This window comes from Fukomys damarensis, unplaced genomic scaffold (genome assembly GCF_012274545.1).
Source record: "Fukomys damarensis isolate Sample0158 unplaced genomic scaffold, DMR_v1.0_HiC HiC_scaffold_1, whole genome shotgun sequence".
In the NCBI taxonomy this organism is placed as follows: Eukaryota; Metazoa; Chordata; class Mammalia; order Rodentia; family Bathyergidae; genus Fukomys; species Fukomys damarensis.
In genome coordinates, this window is record NW_022900913.1 from 59,777,224 (window position 1) to 59,798,036 (window position 20,813).

The following is a 20,813-nucleotide window of genomic DNA, read 5'->3' on the forward strand; positions in this document are numbered from 1 at the left end:
TTGGGGGCAGGTGCATCTCATCAGCCTCAGCGTAAATAACAAATGTATTGGAAGCCAAAGCTGGCTCACTGCCACCAGTTGTGTTAGATCCCTATGTCTGTACAGCCAGACTGCTGTGAGGACCAGGGTCCGAGTGGCTGAGGACTGCAGAAAAATGTACAGTGGCTGAGCTGAGTGCTGAGGATGATGACATGGGCAGAGGTTTCCAGGGCTCTGCTTCTCCTTCAAGCTGCTCTAGTCTCAAGCGACCCTGCCCAGTCTTCCCCAGTCTAAACTGCTGACAAGACAGCAGCACAATGCCCAGCACATAATAGGTGCCCAGGAAGTGGTAGCTGTATTTTTTATTGGTGACACATTATCCTTTTTTTTTATATACTAAATGCAGCTATTTAAATCTCCTTCTTTTTCTGATTTTTAAATTTTTAATTCATTCTACAGGCATCTGTTAAGAATGAATAATGAATTCTTTGATTTAAATGTCCTTGCTGTATCCTTTATTGAAGGATACTTTCTCCAAACTTTCAGTCATTTCAACTGCTCTGTGTTCTCTTAATTCTGAGATAAAATCAGGAAGAATAAGTATTAGCTGTCTTTGAATAAATTCCAGTGAATGATTTAGAATTTAATCAACCAGCCCGGATCACAGCCTTGAAACTAAATTCTCTACTTTCAGTTTTATTTAGGACCTACATTTTGAAAAATTTTTGATCTTTATTATAAGTCCCTGCATAGGCTAAAAGCAAGTGTCTTATGGGAACCAAATCAATTTTTCAGATTTTGAAAGCTACCATATAAGCCTGATGATATCCCTTCAATCTCTGCTCTCTCTAAAGGCCTTTATAAAGAAATATGGAAACTTGTATCCAGGGATAGGAAAATTAAGGTAGCATCCAGAAGATGAATATTAGGCAGAGGAATAAGTCCCTGCATAGGCTAAAAGCAAGTGTCTTATGGGAACCAAATCAATTTTTCAGATTTTGAAAGCTACCATATAAGCCTGATGATATCCCTTCAATCTCTGCTCTCTCTAAAGGCCTTTATAAAGAAATATGGAAACTTGTATCCAGGGATAGGAAAATTAAGGTAGCATCCAGAAGATGAATATTAGGCAGAGGAATAATAAATAGTTTGATATTAAGACAAGGCTATGTGTCTATAGTGTTCAAATTAATTTTATTATCCTTTACTTCCTGCTATATAAATATAATTCAGGTTTGGTTATTGGCCTGTATTTTGTTGTTCTTGTTGTTGAACCAGCCTTCTTAAGATACTAGCAGGGTTTTAAAAAGTGATGAGAAGGGTGTCTAAGCCTATGAAGTGGAAATGCAAAGAGTGAAACCATACGGTAGCATCCAGTGTGCGTGTAAGGAGACGCACATGCATGGGCCCAGAGGTGCTCAGTCTGCCACAGGTGCCATACAGATGTGATCAGGCTGAGTGGCACTGTGCACACTACGTGCTTACAGGTGGCACACACTGTTCTGAAGGCGCTACATGGATTGACTCATTCACTTCTCACAGTGGACCATGAACGAGAGAGACGCTGGTAACTATGCCTATTTTACAGACACGGAGGCAGACACGGAGAAGTGAAGTAACATTCCCAAGGTCGCACAGGCAGCCTCTAGGTGGCACGGTGGAGATTTGAATTTTGATGGTTTGGTTCTGAGCTGGTTTTCTTAACCACCAGACTAGAAGCAACACTGCGTCTTTCTTTCCTCCATGGAATGTGATCTGAGACATGCCTTTCCCTGCTTTGCTGGAACTGGCCTGTCTGCCCACTCTCTCTGTGTGTTGTGTTTCTCTCTTTGGTTATGAGTTACCCACCAGGGGCGAGGGCCCTGGAAATACATGTTCTGAAAGCCAACTCTGCTGCCTTGAAAGTTTTTATACCTTGGTGCTCAGTAGTCACATACATTTTTGTAGTCTTAAGTTCAAAGTCTTCAATTTCTTTCTTTTTTTTTTTTTGGTACTGGGAATTGTACTCAGGCCCTTGCATTTGCAAGGCCGGTGGCAGAACCACTGAGCCAAATCTCCAGCCCCAAAGTCTCCAAATATTTATGCAGCATTTTAAAATGCTTTTTTCCCTCAGAAAATAAGGATGAGGGTGAGAGCTTAGCCTGTGGAAATTGCTGGTGATATAAAACTGCTTCTCTCTCTCTGTGCCCTGTAGGACATAGGCATTGTTTGATGAAATGCATCCTTAGGGAACCTCTAAAGACCATCTAGAGTCTGACTTTTCAGAGCTGTCCCAAACTAGTCTGAATTAGTTTGTCAAATAATGCAATATCTTTGAGTTTAACTGGTATTTTGCTTCCTCAAATATTCCTATGAGTCTTCCCCGTCCAGTTGAATATGTTTTTCATGTTAAATGGACCCCCACAAATTTTAGTGTTTATTTTCACAATGACGTGTGACCTCTGGAACTATTCCTGTGATGCAGTATGGCACCAAAAATACAAAAAGGCACCATTTTCCTATGAATACAACTGTAATTCTGTGTCTTAATGATTTGAAGAGAAAAGGGCTTAGTATTTCTTAAAATTATTTTCTAGTCCTTAAGAAATAACCTTATTTTCTTCAAAGAATAAGGAAAAAGTGTGTAAACTTTGCCCACAAATATGCTGCCAGCTAACTCCCAGCCCTGTTTCTGATCTGAAACCCAGAGCTTCACTCTGCCCGGCACAAGAACAGGAGGAAAGAGTCCATTGATGTGAAGTCCATTTCATCCCGAGGCAGTGACGGTGAGATGTGCTTCTGATTTCATTGACCCTTTGAATATGTAGAAAATGACACAGGAATTTGTTCAAGACTCTGTCAACATATAAACCCCAAGAAGAAAGTTTTCGATTACCTCCTCCCCAATAAAGTGAGTTTTTAATTTAAAAAAAAAAAAAAGTTCTGTGCCTTCTACAGTCTTTGTCTTCTCTTTGAAGGGACCCCAGGCCTGAGCTATGTCGGACTCTGTAGCTGCCCAAGCGATCAGTCTCAGGCTAGCCAAGCTCAGTGCTGGTTGTCCTGTGTCCCCACACCAGCACATGGCCATTTGTCACTGCACCTGCTACACGCACTTAGTTCCTGTAATGAAATGTCATAAAAACTGCAAGTCAGAATTTAGCAAAACGTTTTAGCTCTGCAACGCAGAATTTAGCAAAACATGACTTGAATTCCGTGAATCGGGCCTAAGTAACCAGTCAGATTTGTGGAGAATTGTGAAAGTTGAAGGCAGTTCTGAAATGTTACTCCTTTGTGCCTGGGAAATTGTAAGTAATATTTACAGAAATAAGAGTCTCCTGGGATGGCTGGGATGAGTTTTATTTTATTGGCGATGCCTAGGAAGCTGAAATGCAGGCCTGGGACTCGGGTGGGAGATGTGGGCTTGGGGATCTGGGTATAAAGGAAGCCTGGGACAGAGGACAACACCCTCACCTGACAGTGCCCCAAGGAGGATGCAGAGGAAACAGGGACATTGCAGAGGACAGAGGGCAGAGCCAGGTGAGTGGAGTCCCATGAACTGACAGCAAGAGGTATCAGGAGAAAGGGAGCCCAAGAGCTGAGAAGGCCTGCTGGATTTCACTTGTTCATTTGGGACTCTGTTTGTTTCATTTTTGCAGTGCTGGAGTAGAACTCAGGGCCTTGCCTGTGTTAGGCAAGAGCTCTCACCCCAGCTCGTATTGGTTTACATTCAGCAACTGGCAGGCCAGGCTGTAAGGGCACAAGGAGGGAACAGTTAGTGTCTGTGACAGCAAGGAGGTGCAGGGTGGTGACTTAAAGGCATGAACAAGACGGCCAAGTGGAGGACTTCCCAGCCTTCCAGTCACAGCAGGAAGCCTGAGAATGAGGGAAGGAGCTGTAATTGCAAGGACAGGGATGCCAGAGACAAGTTGGGCAGCTCAGAAAGTGAGATGGGTGAGCTGGTGGGGCCAGAGTGTGAGAGGAAACTGTGGGTGGTATGTGGGCAGGGCCAGGACAGTACAGATGGAAAGCAAAGTGCATGCGGCTGTTTGAACCTGGCCAGCCCAGTTTGGAGGGTCGGCTTGAGCTGGGTCCCAGTGAAGGGCAGTGCGCAGGGCAGGCTGTAGTAGCAGAGGCCGTGCTGCCAGGAGAGGCCACTCCGCTGCTGTCTCTAAGATGTGGCTGCCACTCTTCCTGCCTATCCAGAGGGTGAGAAGGTGAGAACAGTGCTTTTCAATAAAAGCCTCTACCTTTTCCATTTTAAATCATGCATAAGGATTATCTTGTCAAAAATGTAGTTATTTTTAAAGTGAAAGTTTCTGCAGATTAGAGCTAAAACCACTGTGGATTCTGGTGTTACAGCCTAGAGGCTCGGGAAGAAGGTGACACCACCCCAGTTCCCACAGAGTGGCTCCACCTTCTTCCCCACACTGTGACCATGAACTTCGCCTTCCTGCCACACTGCTTAGTAAACTTGTCCCACGTGCCAGCTTAGGAATGAAAGGGATGGAAATATCCTGTAGGATTTAGGGACCTGTGGGAAGGGGAGGCCCAGGGTCCTGTCAGCCTCTGAAATTCCCAGTCTTCTGGTCACCAAATTCCCAGGCCAGACCATCTTTCCACACTTGGGGAGGTTGGAATAAAAGGCAGGTGAATTCCTTGGGTTTCTTTCTTTTGTTTTTTTTTGTTTTGTTCTTTTTGAGGGGACATGTTAGTCCTGGGACAATCCTGTCCCCAGGTCCCACTGAGCCACCAGAATGGGGCACATCTTTTTTGCCTTCTCTCCAGCTCCGAGCCTGCAGAACCGTCGCTACCCATCCATGGCGAGGATCCATTCCATGACCATTGAGGCGCCCATCACAAAGGTGAGTGGCTGCTGTCACCTCACTCTGCAGTCAGGGCCCTGAGCTCTGGGTTAGAGATGAGTCTGTTGACATCTGGAGCCCACAAGCTAGTGGGAGAAACGACTCTTAAAAATAAAGGCACAACACGTAAATGTGTAGTTACAAAGGATAGCAAGTGCTGGGAAGTGAAACCACCTGGCTCTGTGAGAGAAAGATGGGAGGGTGCCAGGCTCAGGGAAGGCTGCTCTGTGGAGAAAGGGTTTGAAGAAGACTTGATGCATGAAAGTCCTGCGGGGATGGGGGTAGGGGGTCAGAGATAGCAAGGAAAAAGTGCAGAAGTGTTTCCCAGATGCCTGGAAGGAAATCAGGGAGCTGGAGCTGCAGCGAGCTTAGAAGGTGGAGATGGGGCTGCTGGCTCAGGATGCTGTGTCCGCCAGTCTGTAATGGGACCCTGATGGTTTGCATGCAACAGAAGGCACACAGGAGTTTACCGCAGGGTGGAAGTGCTCAGGTGCAACTGGCAAGAATGCCCAGTGGCCATGCAGCAGGCAGCAAAAGAGAAATGAACAGGCTGGTTTGGGGCTTTTCTCCAATTCCTGGCAAGAATCTGTGTCAGCTGAGCCTAGAATCGAGGCCATGGGAGTGGAGAAAAATGAATGGATAAAAAAATCTTAGGGCCAACATCAGCTGGATTCGGTGGGGTGATCAGGGTGGAGAGAGGACAGTGAGTAGGCTCCGTGCCAGGCAGGGCCTCTGGGATTCTGGTTGGAGCATGAGGCAGGTGGAGTGCTCTCCACAGAGGGTAGGGGCCGAAGGAGAAAGCCTTTGTCTTTGATTTTTAAAAACTGTTTATCTGCTTGCTTGGAGGGAAGAGGAACAAGAACTGAGAGTTTAGTTTCAGACATGTAGGATGTGGCAGTAGCTATATCAGGCAAGCAGTTGAATCTGCAGATCTGCAAGCTGGGGACCAGGGCACGGGCTGGAGAGTCTTGACATGGGAATCAAAGGCCATTTCTGAAGGGCTGTGGAGTGAAAGAGGCTGAACTGACCTCTGACCCCCCAGGAGAAATCAGAGACGTGGTCCTGAGGGGAGGACATGGGACTGCAGGGGTGCATAGCATGCTCCAGCAGGGGATGCACCCTGGATAATATGATGTTGTCACTGGCTCTCTAGACACCAGGCATGCATCAGTCTTTGGGAAGGAGCAGTCTGCTGCCTTCGACTTTGTTCTTTCTCTCTTCCTTAGGTTATAAATATAATCAATGCAGCCCAAGAAAACAGCCCAGTCACAGTAGCAGAAGCCTTGGACAGAGTTCTGGAAATTCTGCGGACCACGGAGCTCTACTCTCCTCAGCTGGGAACCAAAGACGAAGACCCGCACACCAGTGACCTGGTTGGAGGCCTGATGACCGTGAGTGCAGAATGGCAGGGGACCTCATTCAGGGCAACTAGAGTCCTCCTAACCTGCCCACACTTACCCACAGCTTCAGAGGTACTGCTGTATAGGCAAATAGCAGTACTGATAAACAGACGCAGCTGCCTCAGTTGCTGTGTTCTGTGGATGGCAGCTAAGGATGCAGGATGGGGCTATGTCCTGCTTCCCCTCATTCTGGATGATAGCACTAGGCCAAGGGTCACCGCTGTATTTCCCGGGGTGTTCCCAGGTTCCTCATCTGTGGATTCAACCAACCACAGATTGAAAACACTAAAAAAACCTGCATCTGTACTGAACATGTACAGACTTTTTCTGTTGTCATTGTCTAAACAACACAGCAACCATTTACATAGCATTTAAACTGGATCTGGCATTATAAGTAACTCAGTAGGATTTAGAGCACACAGGAGGATGTGCATTGGTCATGGCTACACAGGAGCTGGTCACCCTCAGATTGTAGCATCCAGGGGCAGCCCTGGAGTAAATCCCCGGGAGACTTGGGAACAAGTGTGTAATGAAAGGGTCTGTGCTTAGACAACAGCAGCTTCCAAAATCTTAGCTCCAGAATCTTGTCTTTAAATCTATAGTCAGATCACACAGAGTGGACTCATCCTGGATCCATTGGAGGAGGGAGGAAGGACCACCCACTCCGGTACTCCAGGGAGCACCCTGGCCACCTAGAGACTCAGCCTGCTCTCATGTTTTGCTGAGGTCTGTTTGGCTTTAGTCAGCATCTGTCAGCAAGGGAAGAAAGGGGAAATTCTTTTGCATTATTCATGTGGGCTCCTCGGCAGAAGCTGAAACTGGAAGAATTCTTTAGAAGAGTGCAGAATGGAGGAGAGGAACAAGCCCAAGAGTTATCGCTAGGAGTTTTACTTTGACAGTTTCCATCCAGCCCTGCCTCAAAGGCTGAGAGCTGCTGGCTTCCCCGTCTTTTCTGTCCCTTCCTTACCCTTGGGCTGGCTTTAGTTGCCCATGCCAATGTGGTATAGACTTCAGCCTCAAGAGAGGACTGGGAAGGGGCTAACATGGAGATGGACACCACCCACTGCCACCAGCAAATGTGGTCTGGGGACAAGCTGTCTGCCTCCCTCTAAGCCACCGTTATCTTCTTGAATTTCCTGTCTGGATAATGCTGGGAGGACCCAACTCCAGCTTCCATCTCGTTCTTTTTTGGCTTTGAGAAGTGGAGGGAGAAAGGCAAGGAAGAAAACAGGGGCATTCTCGTGCTTGCCTTAGAAGCAGGACAGCTGTGGCTGTGGCTACTAATCTACTTATTTCTTTTTAAAGACTAAACTCTTGGCATAAAGATGTGAGACTTCAGGGGAGTCTTTCGCTGATTGATACCACTTTAAACCTTTGTGACATTTCAACAAAGACCTCCATAATGAGGTCACGGATAGAAGAAGCAAGGAAACAGACTCAAGAACATTTGTAAACTGTTTCAAGTCCAAGAGCCAGGAGACAGAATGGGAGAATTCTGTGCACTCATCCCTGACCTCTCCAGAGCCCTCAAATCTAAGAACTTTTCTTTTAAAAGTTAGCAGCAATGCTCATGCTTCAAAACAAACAAGCAACCCAAACAAAGTAGTGAGAAAAAATTAATTTAGATGTGAGTGAAGAATGAGCCCCACATTTTAAAGACTTTACATTAGTGTCCTCCAAATGTGGTCCACGACTTTGACTCCTCAGAATGTCAATCTGAGAACATCACAGGGTCCCTAAGGAAGCACCTCAGATGCATCAGAATTATACGGATGCGATGCAAGATGCTTCTGTGATTTCACTCACATGGCTTCAAAATGCCAGAAGAGAGAGAAGTCATGAAAACCAAGCCAACATAGATGAGAGACCTGAGCCCAGTCACATTCCCCATGTCCCCACTTCTCCACCTCCAGGACCAGCAGCCATGGGAGCGGGTGCAGCCCTTGCCTTACAGCTGCTGCACATATTTAATGTTGAGCTCAGTCTCTCAGCTTGGTGTGGCAGGGATCGGGTGTTCAGGGTTCCAATCTCTGGCTAACAAGGAAGATGAGTGCAGGAGGATGCGATATACACCATGCTTCTAACCACGTCTCTTTTTGTTCCAGGATGGCTTGAGAAGGTTGTCAGGAAACGAGTATGTCTTCACAAAGAGTGAGTGTTTATCTGTCTCCCATTACTGATAGCCTGTCTCTATCCCAGACCATCCCTGGTGTGGTGATTATTGCTCTAGGAAGGCCTTGGTGTTATTTCTAGTTGATTGCATTCACCTATGTGTAGCTCTATAGTCGTCTGTATTTGAAACTAGAGCTCCTGATTTAAATTACTTCCCTGAGTGCTGTTAGAATAAGCCTTATAAATCTCTACATTTAAACACACACCTAAGCTGAACTGTTTTTCTCTTTGGGGATCTAGAGGTAAGAGAAGACCTTTGACATGAAAATCTTTCTTCCTGTGGAAACTTTAGACTTGTTTACTGAGCGTCACCATCATAATGATGACAGGTACTCAGGGACACCAAGACCCCACAGTTAACCAGCCTCCCACCCCGTGTGTTTGTGTAGACGTGCACCAGAGTCACAGTCACCTCGCAATGCCTGTCACCATCAACGATGTCCCCCCATGTATTGCCCAGCTGCTTGATAATGAGGAAAGCTGGGACTTCAACATCTTTGAGTTGGAAGCAGTCACACATAAAAGGTACGTGATGTTGTGGCTGCAGACTAGGGGATGGAGACTAGTGGCTACATTCAAGGCCTTCCCGTCTGGAGACTGAGGGAGACGTGTGTCCTGCATGTGCTCCTCAATGGAGAGGGAGTATGCATGGGTAAGGACTGCGGGGCAGCCGGATGTCCTCACATCTGCCCAGCTCACTCCTTCATGCTTGTGAGGTGGGAGTGCTATGTTTGCTCATCCCGGACTCACTGAAGCGCCATCCTACAAAATAAACCTGAAGCAGGGTACACTGGCCCCACTTGTAGTCCCAGCTACTTGAAAGACTAAGGCAAAAGGGTCGCTTAAGCCCACCCGTGCAACAAGCAAGACCCTGTCCAAATTTTTAAAAAGAAAAGAAAAGGAGAATTGGAGAGCACAGTAGCTTCTTGACTTTTTTGCAGGTGGAAGGTTAGAGAGCCAGAGGATCTCTTATGCTCCAGGAGGACTGAATGCTCTGTGTGGGATTAACTCTCCCTGTCAGTACGAAGCATGACTCTAAATGCTGTGATTTTGCTGAGACCACACACACTGTTCCTTGTGTCCTCCGGTGCAGGTGGTGAGAAGCAGGCTCAGAGCCTATGTGGAGTGGAGGGAGAGAGGCACTGCCATGGACCTTTCTTGATTGTCAGAGCCACCAGGGTCTGTGACTTACAAATAATCCGGAAATACAGTGGACCTCAAGTTAACGACTGGCCTGACATACAAACAACTTGGGTTAATTAGGTTAATGGAAGATTCATCTGCCTCTTGTTATCTATAGCATGTACCCAGGTAAACATCCAGATCTCAGCTGTATTGATTTACAACCAACTTGAATTACAAGCAGCCCTAAGGAACCAATCAAGTTCATAAGTCAAAGATCCACTGTAATGTGGCCCTCCTTCCAAGAGGTCACTGGGGAGAAGGAAAAGGTCATGCTACTCCTTATTGATATGAGGAAGAGGTGTTTTTATGCCTTGTGCAGGTGGAATAATCAGGAAATTTCCTCCATTCCCCAATGTCATTCAAGAAGAGAGTTTCTGGGCCTGTGAATTCAATAAGCCTGAGCTGGTTTTCCTCTTTTGCAGGCCATTGGTTTACTTGGGCTTAAAGGTCTTCTCCAGGTTTGGAGTATGTGAATTTTTAAACTGTTCTGAAACCACTCTTCGGGCCTGGCTCCAAGTGATTGAAGCCAACTACCACTCCTCCAATGCCTACCACAACTCCACCCATGCTGCAGATGTCCTACATGCCACGGCTTTCTTCCTCGGAAAGGAAAGAGTCAAGGTGGGGTTTCGGTACCATGATCTAGCAGCCTGACTGCAGTGGAGATCCAGGAACTCAGTGTTATTAAGTACATTAGGCCAACAGCTATTTTGCATCTAATTTAACAGTAGTTCTTTGGCTACCAAATCAGTCATTTCAGTGTTATAAAGACATGATCTTTTCTTCGCTTCCTCAAATGCTCAAAATATTAATTTATGCCACCATAGTCTCCTTTAAATGCATGGCTGACCCATGAGCCCAGCTCCAAATCTTTGCCAGGAGCTTTATGAAATTGGATTTTATGGCAGACCTTAGCCCATTCATGCTAAAGATTGCAATTTAAAATTTTTTTGCATGAAATTCATATATGTTGCCTAGAAAACTTCAAGGAACAAGAATTTGAAGAGAACAATTTTTATTATGTTCTTTTGTTATGGGTGTTCCAAAGTGAATCATTAGGCATTTAAGGATTAATTATTCTAGCACATGGTTACTAGGTCTCAAAGTTAAGTTTCAGTAGCAGAATTTGTCCACTGGTGGGTTGCAATCCTGATAATAATGAGCTGCTCTGTGTCCTACTGATTGACATATATGATGTGGGTGCTTCTTGTGGACATGAGCGTGTATGTTTGTGCCAGTGACCTTTATCTGACTGTGAGAGTCCCACATACCTGCTCTTATGCAGAGCAGCCCCAAACCCGTGGAAAGCTGGCAGGAAATTGCATCACCCTTCCTTTTCAAGTACTGTCACTTACACAAGAATCTTGGTGGTCCTTTGCCACAAAAAGTAAAGCTTAAACTTTAGGTACTCTTGGGGAATGTGCCATAGAGAGACCAAACTGGCATTAATCTGAATGCCTAACATTAGATTGTTTCCTGTGAGCCAGGTGTGGAGGTGCACACCTGTAATCCCAGCACTCTAGAAGGCTGGCAATCACAAATTCAAACCCACCCTGAGCAATTAGCAAGACCCTGTCTCGAGATAGAAAATAAAAAGTAGGCAGGGTACACAACTCAGCGTGAAAGCTGGATTCAAACCTCAGTACCAGAGGGGAGAGTTTTCTTGACAGGTGGTGGCGGTGAGGATTTAAGGAGAGGAGAGTGGGATAGCAGAAGGCACAGAAATGGCACCAAAACTAGAGAGAAACCTGATTCTGCTCAGTTTGCCAAAGACTTGCCCAGATGCTCACTTTCATCCACAAGAAAGCAGAGTATGTGGTCCACGAATGGTACTTTTGGAGATTTTTGTCTTTTACCTTAAAAAAACAAAAGTAACCATGACATCCACCTGTATCTGTGGGGCCTTTCTTGAGGAGCCACAGCCCCTCTTCCCCCTTGCCGTGGTGCAGGAGATGTCACACAGCTGGGGTTGCACTGCCACCTGGGAACAGCACCGAGGTCATTAGCACCAAGACCAGAGATCCCCTGTGCAGTTTTGAGAGTGAGCCTGGCCTGCTCCTATGCAGAGAAACACAGGTGGGACTTGCCCTGGACTAGGGAATGTGTCGTCCCTTCCTGCTCTCCCTACCTCACCCCTCCATAGGTTTCCTTTAAATGGTGCCTTCTGCTGCTGCACTCTCAAGTCTCGCTGAATTGCTCAAGCACAGCCCTAGAAGCAGGTTAAGACTAAATATAAAATATTCACAATTCCCAGCCCCCACGAGGGGCTTGGAAGACAGAGAGCTGCAGAGAATCTTGGGCATAGTGCTGGTGGGCTCCTCCTCAGGAAGTCAGGCCTGCAGTGGCTTTAACTCTTTTGTGTGTGTGCTAGATTTGGAACCCAGGGCCTTAAGTACACACTCCATTCCCAGCCCTAAGGTGCTGATTCTCAAAGTCACTCTTGTACCACCTCCCCAGCCCAGCTGCAGAAACTGCACCCAGACGGGCCTTTTGGTGCATTACAGGCCTCGTCCTCTGGCTCTCCCTCCACATTCCCAGGACCCACTGAGGGTGGAGTGGCCAGAGAGTCAGCCTTTCTTCTCGTTCCCTGGGCCTAAGTGACTCTTGTGGGACAGGCTGAACCAGAATGTAGCCCACACTGGCCAGCCTCCCTTGGCGTGATCCAGATCTCCTGGCTAAAGAAGAGGAAAACTACACATGGATATCTGTATTCCTAGGGATTAAAGTTCTGCCAGCACAAATCTGGGGTTTCTTGCAGACAGCCACCCATCAACACACACACACACACACACACACACACACACACACACACACAGAGCTGGCTCCTCTTCTCACCTTGCTGGTGAGTTTGCCAATCTTCTTCCACCTCCCAGCCTTTTCTTTTCACTGCAGGACATGCCCATTATTGGCACCTTTGTGCAAGTGCTGTTGTCAGAGTTTGGGTTAAATTGGGGTAAGATGGAAGGAAAGGCAGTTCCCATGTGGTACCCTTGTATTTTCTACCCCTTTCCTGAATCTGCCTCACTGAATTATTTTAAAGTAAATGGGCCTGAGACTCCTAGCAGCATGGGGCAGACTAGGGAGCACTAGCTGGAAGCCTGGGTCAGGAAGAGCCATGGAAGGCGGTACCTGAGTAGGAGCAGCTCTGGGTCCTGAGCTGTGAGGGGGGACTGCCCTGCTGGCCAGCGCTGGCCACTGCAGCAGAGCAGCTGGAATTGCACCTCCTGTGCTCTGGAAATCTGGTCATGTGCACTGGAAGCCAAAGCAGGGTTGTTCCCCAGGCCCAGGGCCAGGATTCCAACTGGAACTGGCTTCCTTCTCAGGGGACAGAGCTTTCAGACAAGCCCACTGCACCCTAAACTGACCCAGGCACTGCAGCAAGCGTTAGTGGAGGTGGCCCAGTAAGGGCTGAGCTTCACATTCAGCATCTTCACCAGAGAATTAGCTCTGCCTCCCACAAGTCTGTGCAGGAAAGGGGGGACACCCAGGCATACACCCACCCTCCAGCCTCATCCCGGGAACCCTGTCCCCTTGCTCCCAGCCCCTGCCATAGGGGTGCTCTCTGGCTCTCAGTAAGCCCTTGGCAGTGTGTGGCTGTCCATGGGAGCTTTGCTGAGGCCCTTTCTTCTGTGCCCTCCCAACATGGCCTAAGACCAGCTTCTCTGTGAGTTCACTCATTGCCTTCCAGAAGGTTTCCCTGGCCAGTCTGGTTTTGTGGTGTCCAGTTTGGTGGTCATTAGCCACACATGACTTCTAATATTAAATAAAATCAGAAATTTAGTTCTTTCATTGCCCCTGCCACATTTCAAATGTCCAGTAGCTACCATGGTAGCATAAATAACGTTTCTGTCATCATAGCTTTGGGCACTGTTGCCCTAAACAAGACCGGGGCCCATGCTTATATTCTTGAAACTGTTGTACTTTTCTTTTTAACACTTCTCACCATGTTTTAAAATTTATTTGCTTTTCCCTCTAGAGTATAAGCTCTATGAGTTGAGAGATTGTGTCCATATGAGTCATTGCAGGCATTATGTGTAGTAACTAGCATTCAGTTGACACTTAGTAAATAATTACTGGACAGATAGATTCACAGTATAGTGTGTCTTATATGACAGTATCCCACTGATAACCGCAAGCTGAGAGCACTTGTATCCCCCCCCCCATGGTCACGTTTGTATTCATTTGCATAATGAAAGCATTAGAGAGTTGCCCTTTTTGCCTTTGATGCCTGCTAGGCTAGCACTTATTTTGTTCATGGCTTCCCGAGCCCCCTTAGCCTTGAGTTTTCTGGTAAAATTATTCTCTCCCTTAATCGTCTTTTACTGCTGACACTATTCATTCTTCCATCGCGTGGCTAATGCTGTTATATCTGTGCTATTTACTATCAGCATTTTTTAGGGCTTTTCAGAAGTGGGCAAAAAAGTAAGAGTCACAGCAGTATCACGCAGCAGGCAATTCGAAAGACATTTGGCTTCTCTTAGTCACTTTCCTGTTGCTGGACACAGTGTCCCCATCCCCAATTTTGAAGAATGGGTTTATTTTGGCTGCATGGCAGAAACGGGATGGCAGAGGGGCAGAGATGGGGAAAGATGCTTTTTTCATGGCAGCCAGGAAGCAGAGAGAGAAGGAAAGAGCCAGGGACAAGAATACACCCTTCCAGGTCTCACCCCATTCACCACCTCCTGCCAGGCCTCACTCCCAGCAGCACATCCAACTACAGAACTGCTCAGTGGGTGAATCCACCGGTGAGTACAGCACGTGATCCAGTCACGTGAGACTCTAGGGGACATTCTGTATCTAAGCCATGGCACTCCACAAATGGGTGCATGGGCTGTGGAGAGTAGAGTAAAGGCATCTGCTGTGGCTGCAGCTCAGACTTCCATCTCCCTCCAGGTAACACGTCCAGTAAGATACAGTGTGTCCAAGGCTACCTCTTACCTAAGGCAGAAAGGCTAAAGAGACACTGTGAAACCCTGAGTCCCTTTTCTTTCCCCTCCCAAGAGGTCTCCAGGATCCCATGGGTAATTCTTGCCATTGCTTCCCCTCGTCCCAGGGAAGCCTTGACCAGTTGGATGAGGTGGCAGCGCTGATTGCTGCCACAGTCCATGACGTGGATCACCCTGGAAGGACAAACTCCTTCCTGTGCAATGCAGGCAGCGAGCTCGCTGTGCTCTACAATGACACTGCGGTATTGGAGAGTCACCACACGGCTCTGGCCTTCCAGCTCACCGTCAAGGATGCCAAATGCAACATTTTCAAGAATATTGACAGGTGGGTTGTGCTCAGGCTCTCATGCTTAGGTCTGTGATGTACAAGTGGAGAACTTCGCTCTTCCTGACTTCTCTGCAAGCTCAGCTTAGGAGGAATGGAAATAATAGTTATACCATCATAGCATATGATAAAACCTGGCCCTCATAAGCTTGACTACTTTTCAGACTTCCTCTGTTTTTTCAATATCATTTGGTCATCAGTAAATTCATGAAAATGTTTTGTATACTGCAAGGCACAATACATATTGACTATATTGCTAATAAGTCTTTGCCCTCGCAGGACAATGTCCTGTCTTTTGTGTAAATCAAAGAAAACTTGTACTTCCCTGTCTTTTCCCAGCTTAGGAGGTGGTCCCCGTGGAGGTGTGGGAGCTCATGGACTGGGCAGCTAAGAGCTGGCCAGATGCGGCCACATAGGAACAATCCCTCTTGCCTGCCAGCACCTGTGGTCAGGCGGTGGGTATTTCCTGTGCAGCACCAGCCAACTGCTGGGCAGAGTCCTTGGAGAGGGTACAGAGCTCATATGGCTGTCTGGACTGCTTGTCTGCATGGACCTTCAGTGGAGTCTCCCAAAATCTGGAAAATATAGAGACCAGTTCTTCCAGCTTCATCTGTGTTAAGGATTGGGTTTTTAAATTTTAGCAGAAAGAATTCTTTGCAACAGCCAGTTTTATTCAACTCCCCATTCTGTCCTTTTGACGTTAGAAAATAATAGGAATTGGACAGTCATTTGGGGTTTTTGCTCCATCCACTACAACTTCTGTCACTTGCAAGCTTGAGAATTACCTGTTAGCAGGAGACCCTTCCATGGCTTTCATCATCAGGAGCCCTGCTTGTTCTCTGTCAGAATCTGTCCATGAGGATGGCAGTGGGAGACTCCTCAGGTTGTTGTCACCAGCCTGTCACCTCCTTTGCTCCCTGTTCTCCAGGAAGGGGAAGGGACTGCCTTGTGTAATAAGTGCCCGCCATGGGGCAGGTGTCTTAAAACTCATCATCACTTGAGGAAGGGTTAGCTGTCACTGGGGAGCATGGATAGCATCCAGGACCCTGGCTTTTCAGGAGGACAAACAGACAACCTCTCTTGTGATCTGCACTCATCTGACTCTGCCCCCACATCCCTCCCAGGCTGGGGGACTTTTGGTAACATGGCAGCAGAGCAGTTCTAATTCAGGACATAACATGAACAAAGCCCTTTCTCTTTCGGTTATTTTAGGAACCATTATCGAACGCTGCGCCAGGCTATTATTGATATGGTTTTGGCAACAGAGATGACAAAACACTTTGAACATGTGAACAAATTTGTGAATAGCATCAACAAGCCAATGGCAGCTGAGGTAAGCATCCTCTCTTCACAGGATACAAAGCACTTTCTCCCGCTTGAAGGAAGGGTGGTTATTTTCTTGGAGCTGGTAAAGTCCTGGCTGCATATTTTGGGGGAAAAGAAAATAGATTTACAGTGTCCAAAGCAACTCTGAGCTCCTTGAAAGAAGTCCCTGAGATCAAGCCAGTGGGGAGAAAAGGAGCTGGGCCCAGAAAATACCATGGGAGGAGCCCACAGATGAGTAGGGACTACCATGAAAAGTGGTAAGCTCTTTCTAATTCTCTTTCCTCTTTGCTGAGTATGCATACATATAATCCTTGTAAATTGGAGGCTGAAGCAGCAGGATCTCAAGTTTGAAGCTAGCCTGGACTATATGGCAAGATCCTGTCTCAAATAGATAAATAAATAAACAAACAGCCAAATAGATAAATATCTGTTCTCTAAGATCTTAGGAAACCTGGAAGTTGCAGAATGTTTTAAAGAACATACCCCTGTTGTTTCTCATTAAAATGAGCAATCCAGGATCTGAAGACCTCAGTGAAACCTGGTTTGACCAGAAAACAAAAGCATAAGTCATTTTCCCTCTTTTGAACTTACTGAGGTACCGTGCATCTGCTTAAGGTCATTTTAGAAAAATGGGACAGACGGCTCACATCTCTGCTGTTTAGGACAAAAATCAACTGTCCTCTGCAACCAAGAAGCTGCTTATAGCAAAGTAGAAAAGCTTTCTGCTCACTCTGGAGCAGAAGAGCTTGGGCAGTGGGAGTGGAGCTTTCTGTGGGGGTCTTGTGGGCACCAGGATCCACAGATTTTTGAGGGAAAAACTATACAGAATTGTAGACTTTAGAAATGGGGTGATCATCTGTCAAAGTAAGTGCCCAGCTATCTGCTGGGATTTCCAGTGTCTGTGGTAAGCAGTGTCTTTGAGGTGCACAGCAATCTGAACTGCCACCTTCAGAACATATTCTGCCTATGAAGGATCTAATAAGTAGACCCAGTCTCAAAAGAAAACAAACCCTCCTAAATGCTATGCAGTCTTTGAGCTTGGTGGAGCTCTGCAGAGCTAAGTAACTGTTTCACACACTCAAATTAATGGTGCCTTTGACAATGGAGGGGAATAATTTTTGGGCTCTGTGTGATCAGCCTGTGACTGTGTGTCCCCTATTCATGGAGCTCATGATGTGCCTCAGGACCGCTAATGGCCCCCTCAGGTGCATACAGCATATGACCATCTTCAAACATCACTGAACACGTGCCTTGCCCCCTTTCCACTGCAAGAGCCCCACACTTCCAAGGCTCACACTTCCCACCAGCCAGATGGAAGGTCAGCCATGAAAACTCCAGTGGGCATGTGCCATGAGAGAAAGAAACAAAGTGCAGGGCTGGGGGCAGAAGGTCACAGGAGCAAGGGAGTTGGGGGTAGGGGGAGCCTCAAATACAACTAAATGAATACCTGCGATTCTGGGTCTTCTCTGTTCCTTAGGAATTTGGGTTGTTTTGTCCAGTTCTGTGAGGAATTCTGTTGGTATTTAATTGGGACTTTGAGCAGTTTTAGAAGTACGTCCATTTTGACTGTGTTGGTTCTGCCCAGCTGGTGAAGCTGTGGGGGGAAAGGTTCTACATTGTACATGGGAATGGAAACTAGTACAACTACCATGCAAATTAATATGGAGATTCCTCAAAAAACTAAAACTACAAATTCCACTTGGCCTCTTCTGGCATCTTCCTGAAAGAGTTAGACACCATATTACTGTGATCCATGCATACCCATGTTTATAGCAGCACAATCTATGACAGCTAAATCTTGGAAGCTGCCTATTATGCCCACCAACAGATGAATGGATAAAAAAATGTGGCGTTTATACACAATGGAGTCCTGCTCTGCCACAAGGGAAGATAAACCTGAGTCATAGGAAAATGGATGCACCTTGAGACTATGATGTTCAGTGAAGTAAATCAGACACACAAGCTTAAATATCTCATGGTTTCTCTTATATGAGGAGCCCAAAATATAAATAAAGAGCAAAGTCTAATAGGAAGTAGGGAAATAGATCTTTTTTGGATGAAAGGGATCAAGAGACAGACAGAGGGGAGGGAGAAAGGGGAGAAGAAAGAATTGAGATGTGTTATACAGGTACCAACTTCCCACGAGAGATATAATCGTGCACTAATAAAATATAAAACAAAAATTAAATGAATAATTGACAGGTCACATGTATGGGCAGTTTATTCACCTTTCAAGCATGAAAGTAGCTGAAAGTTGTGCTTTTACACTTTTGTTGAAGAACTGGGAGAAAAGCCTAGGTGCCAAATTGCCCAAAACTGCCTAGGCCTGTGCCTTTGGGGAGGTAGGGCAGAGTGTGACAAGGAGGATCTTCAAACGCTGTCATACTGTTTGAGGTTTCGTGCCTTTTGTAAAGATTATATTCGTATCTTACTGGAATTAAGGCAAGGAAAAGCCTCCTCTGCTTGTGAGCCTGGTTAGTCCTTGTGGGTGTCTTCCAGGTTGAGGGTGGTGACTGTGAGTGCAGCCCGGTGGGGAAGAGCTTTCCCGAAAAGCAGATCCTCGTCAAGCGCATGATGATCAAGTGTGCCGATGTGGCCAACCCCTGCCGCCCTCTGGACCTGTGCATCGAGTGGGCCGGGAGGATCTCTGAGGAGTACTTCGCACAGGTACTCGGTGGCCCCAGGTGTCTGGGTTCCCTCCTGCTGAACAGCTTCTGAGCAGTTTGAGCTCCTCCTCCCCACAAGGGTGCAGCAGCTCACCTGCCCTTAGTGGGCTCCTGGGGTCCTCACAGCTGGGGCAGAGGGTTGGAGGGGTAGCAGACCCAGCCTTTACAAGTACATTTGCATCCTCAAATTCTCGGAGCCTGAACTTGCACAAGAATTAGGAACCCCATGAATTTCCTGGGTTACTGGTGTCTGCACAACACATTGTGGGGATAGACATGGGTGTGACATCCCTGGCCAGGGGTCATTAACAGTCCAGCCAGGAAAAGGAGACTGGTAAAACAATGAAAAGTCCAGCACTCAGGAGGCAGAGGCAGGAGGATCACTGAGTGGGCCACATGGTGAGTTCAAGGCCAGCCTGAATTACATAGTAAGATCTTGTCTCAAAAATAAAATAATGAAAAGTTCAAGTGTATATGTGAAGTGGACAGAAATTCAAAAAGACTTTTCTAGATACAAGGGATGACAGAAAAATGTAGTGAATGTTTAAAATGTTTTTTAAATTACTACTGAAAGATACACTGCTACTAACCCCTCAAAATTCCATCCCACTTCAAACACATTTACGATCATTTTTGCACTTTCTGAAGCAGTTTTGGAAGTCCTCCTTCATCTATCTCTAGGAGGTGTGATTAAAAAAAACATACAGTGGGGCTGGGGATTTAGCCTAGTGGTCCTACTGCCACCTGCCTCGCAAGCGCAAGGTCCCGAGTTCGATCCCTGGTACCAAAAACAAAACAAAACAGAACCACATACAGTGAATACTGCTGCCAAGCACCATCCAGTGAAAGGGAAGCTTAAAAAGAAATTACTGTGTGTCCTCATCCACCTTATTCCCTGAATCTGGTACTGTGTGACTCCTGGCTCTTGCCTATAGTAAGAATGACCATGAAAGGTAAATGATTGAATTGATTCAGGACATCCATGACAGCCCAGTTAAAGACACTTAAGAGAGAGGACTTCCAGAACTGCTTCAGAAAGTGGCAAGAACGGTGGATAAGTGTCCTCAAAGCAGGCTGGGTAGCATTTTTGGGGGGATTAATGGCAATGTGTCTTTTACAACAATACATTTTTAATACACACATCTTAAAATCACATCTCATAAAATGGAAGCTTTATGCAAGCAGAGCCAAAAGCTGATAGGAGGCCATGAATGGGCTTCCCAGGACCTAGAGCAAGGGTGTGAAGTCTCACACCTAATTCCCTCCCATGCATGAATGGGCAGTGGGAGAGCCACCTAAATTCTGAGATATAAGCTTCTTATTTAGGAATCCTCTTTTTAAAAGGAATGTACTAACAAGGCAATGTGACCTAAAGATCAAAAAAGTCCCAAAGGGAGCCTTGGACCAGCTGCTTCTGGTTGCGTGGCCAATCAGCTTAGTAGTTGTGTCCTTAAGAAGATGAATGTGTGCTTTCACGTGCATGGTAACTCAGATTTCCACACACGTGGACAGCAGTTCAGCTAATATCCAAATCTGAACAATCACAGTCTGCCATTCTTTGGAGTGAAAATGATGCTCTCTGGAGAGAAGCAGCTAGTTCAGCCACACCTTAATTGCATGAGTACTGTTCCTGAAGACAACCATCAGCCTCTGGGGTGGGGCACAAGGGCTTTCTGTGTATGACCCACTCATCAGGCAGGATGTGAAAGACAGGTACTCAAAGGTCAAAGCTTAATAAAATTAGTAATTATTAACACTTCAAAGAGGTCATTCTTAAGTGAAATTTTTTGAAATTGCAAGCATATGGCAGTGAAAACGACAGTGATTGCTACTGATCTGCTAGGCACCATCAGCTTCACCCACCACTCTGCTTTACGGTGAGCATGGTAGTGGTGGGAGGTGCAGTATGGTCAGGCTTTAAATATACAACAGGTCACAGAAAAGGGGGCTAAGTACTCTGAGGTCTGTGTTCC

The 20,813-nt window shown here is 46.5% G+C and overlaps 1 protein-coding gene across 4 annotated transcripts in view; it reads left to right on the forward strand.

Moving 5' to 3' along the window:
- Window positions 1-20,813, forward strand: part of Pde8b (phosphodiesterase 8B) — a 96,314-nt gene that overhangs the window by 71,209 nt on the left and 4,292 nt on the right. For all 4 annotated transcript variants that reach the window (XM_010619104.2, XM_010619105.2, XM_010619106.2 and 1 more), the window contains 9 exons: window positions 2,667-2,744; window positions 4,744-4,820; window positions 6,047-6,211; window positions 8,326-8,371; window positions 8,782-8,917; window positions 10,000-10,198; window positions 14,631-14,848; window positions 16,061-16,181; window positions 18,674-18,841. In XM_010619104.2, the coding sequence (XP_010617406.1) occupies window positions 2,667-2,744; window positions 4,744-4,820; window positions 6,047-6,211; window positions 8,326-8,371; window positions 8,782-8,917; window positions 10,000-10,198; window positions 14,631-14,848; window positions 16,061-16,181; window positions 18,674-18,841 (1,208 nt within the window). The remainder of the gene's footprint in view (window positions 1-2,666; window positions 2,745-4,743; window positions 4,821-6,046; window positions 6,212-8,325; window positions 8,372-8,781; window positions 8,918-9,999; window positions 10,199-14,630; window positions 14,849-16,060; window positions 16,182-18,673; window positions 18,842-20,813) is intronic.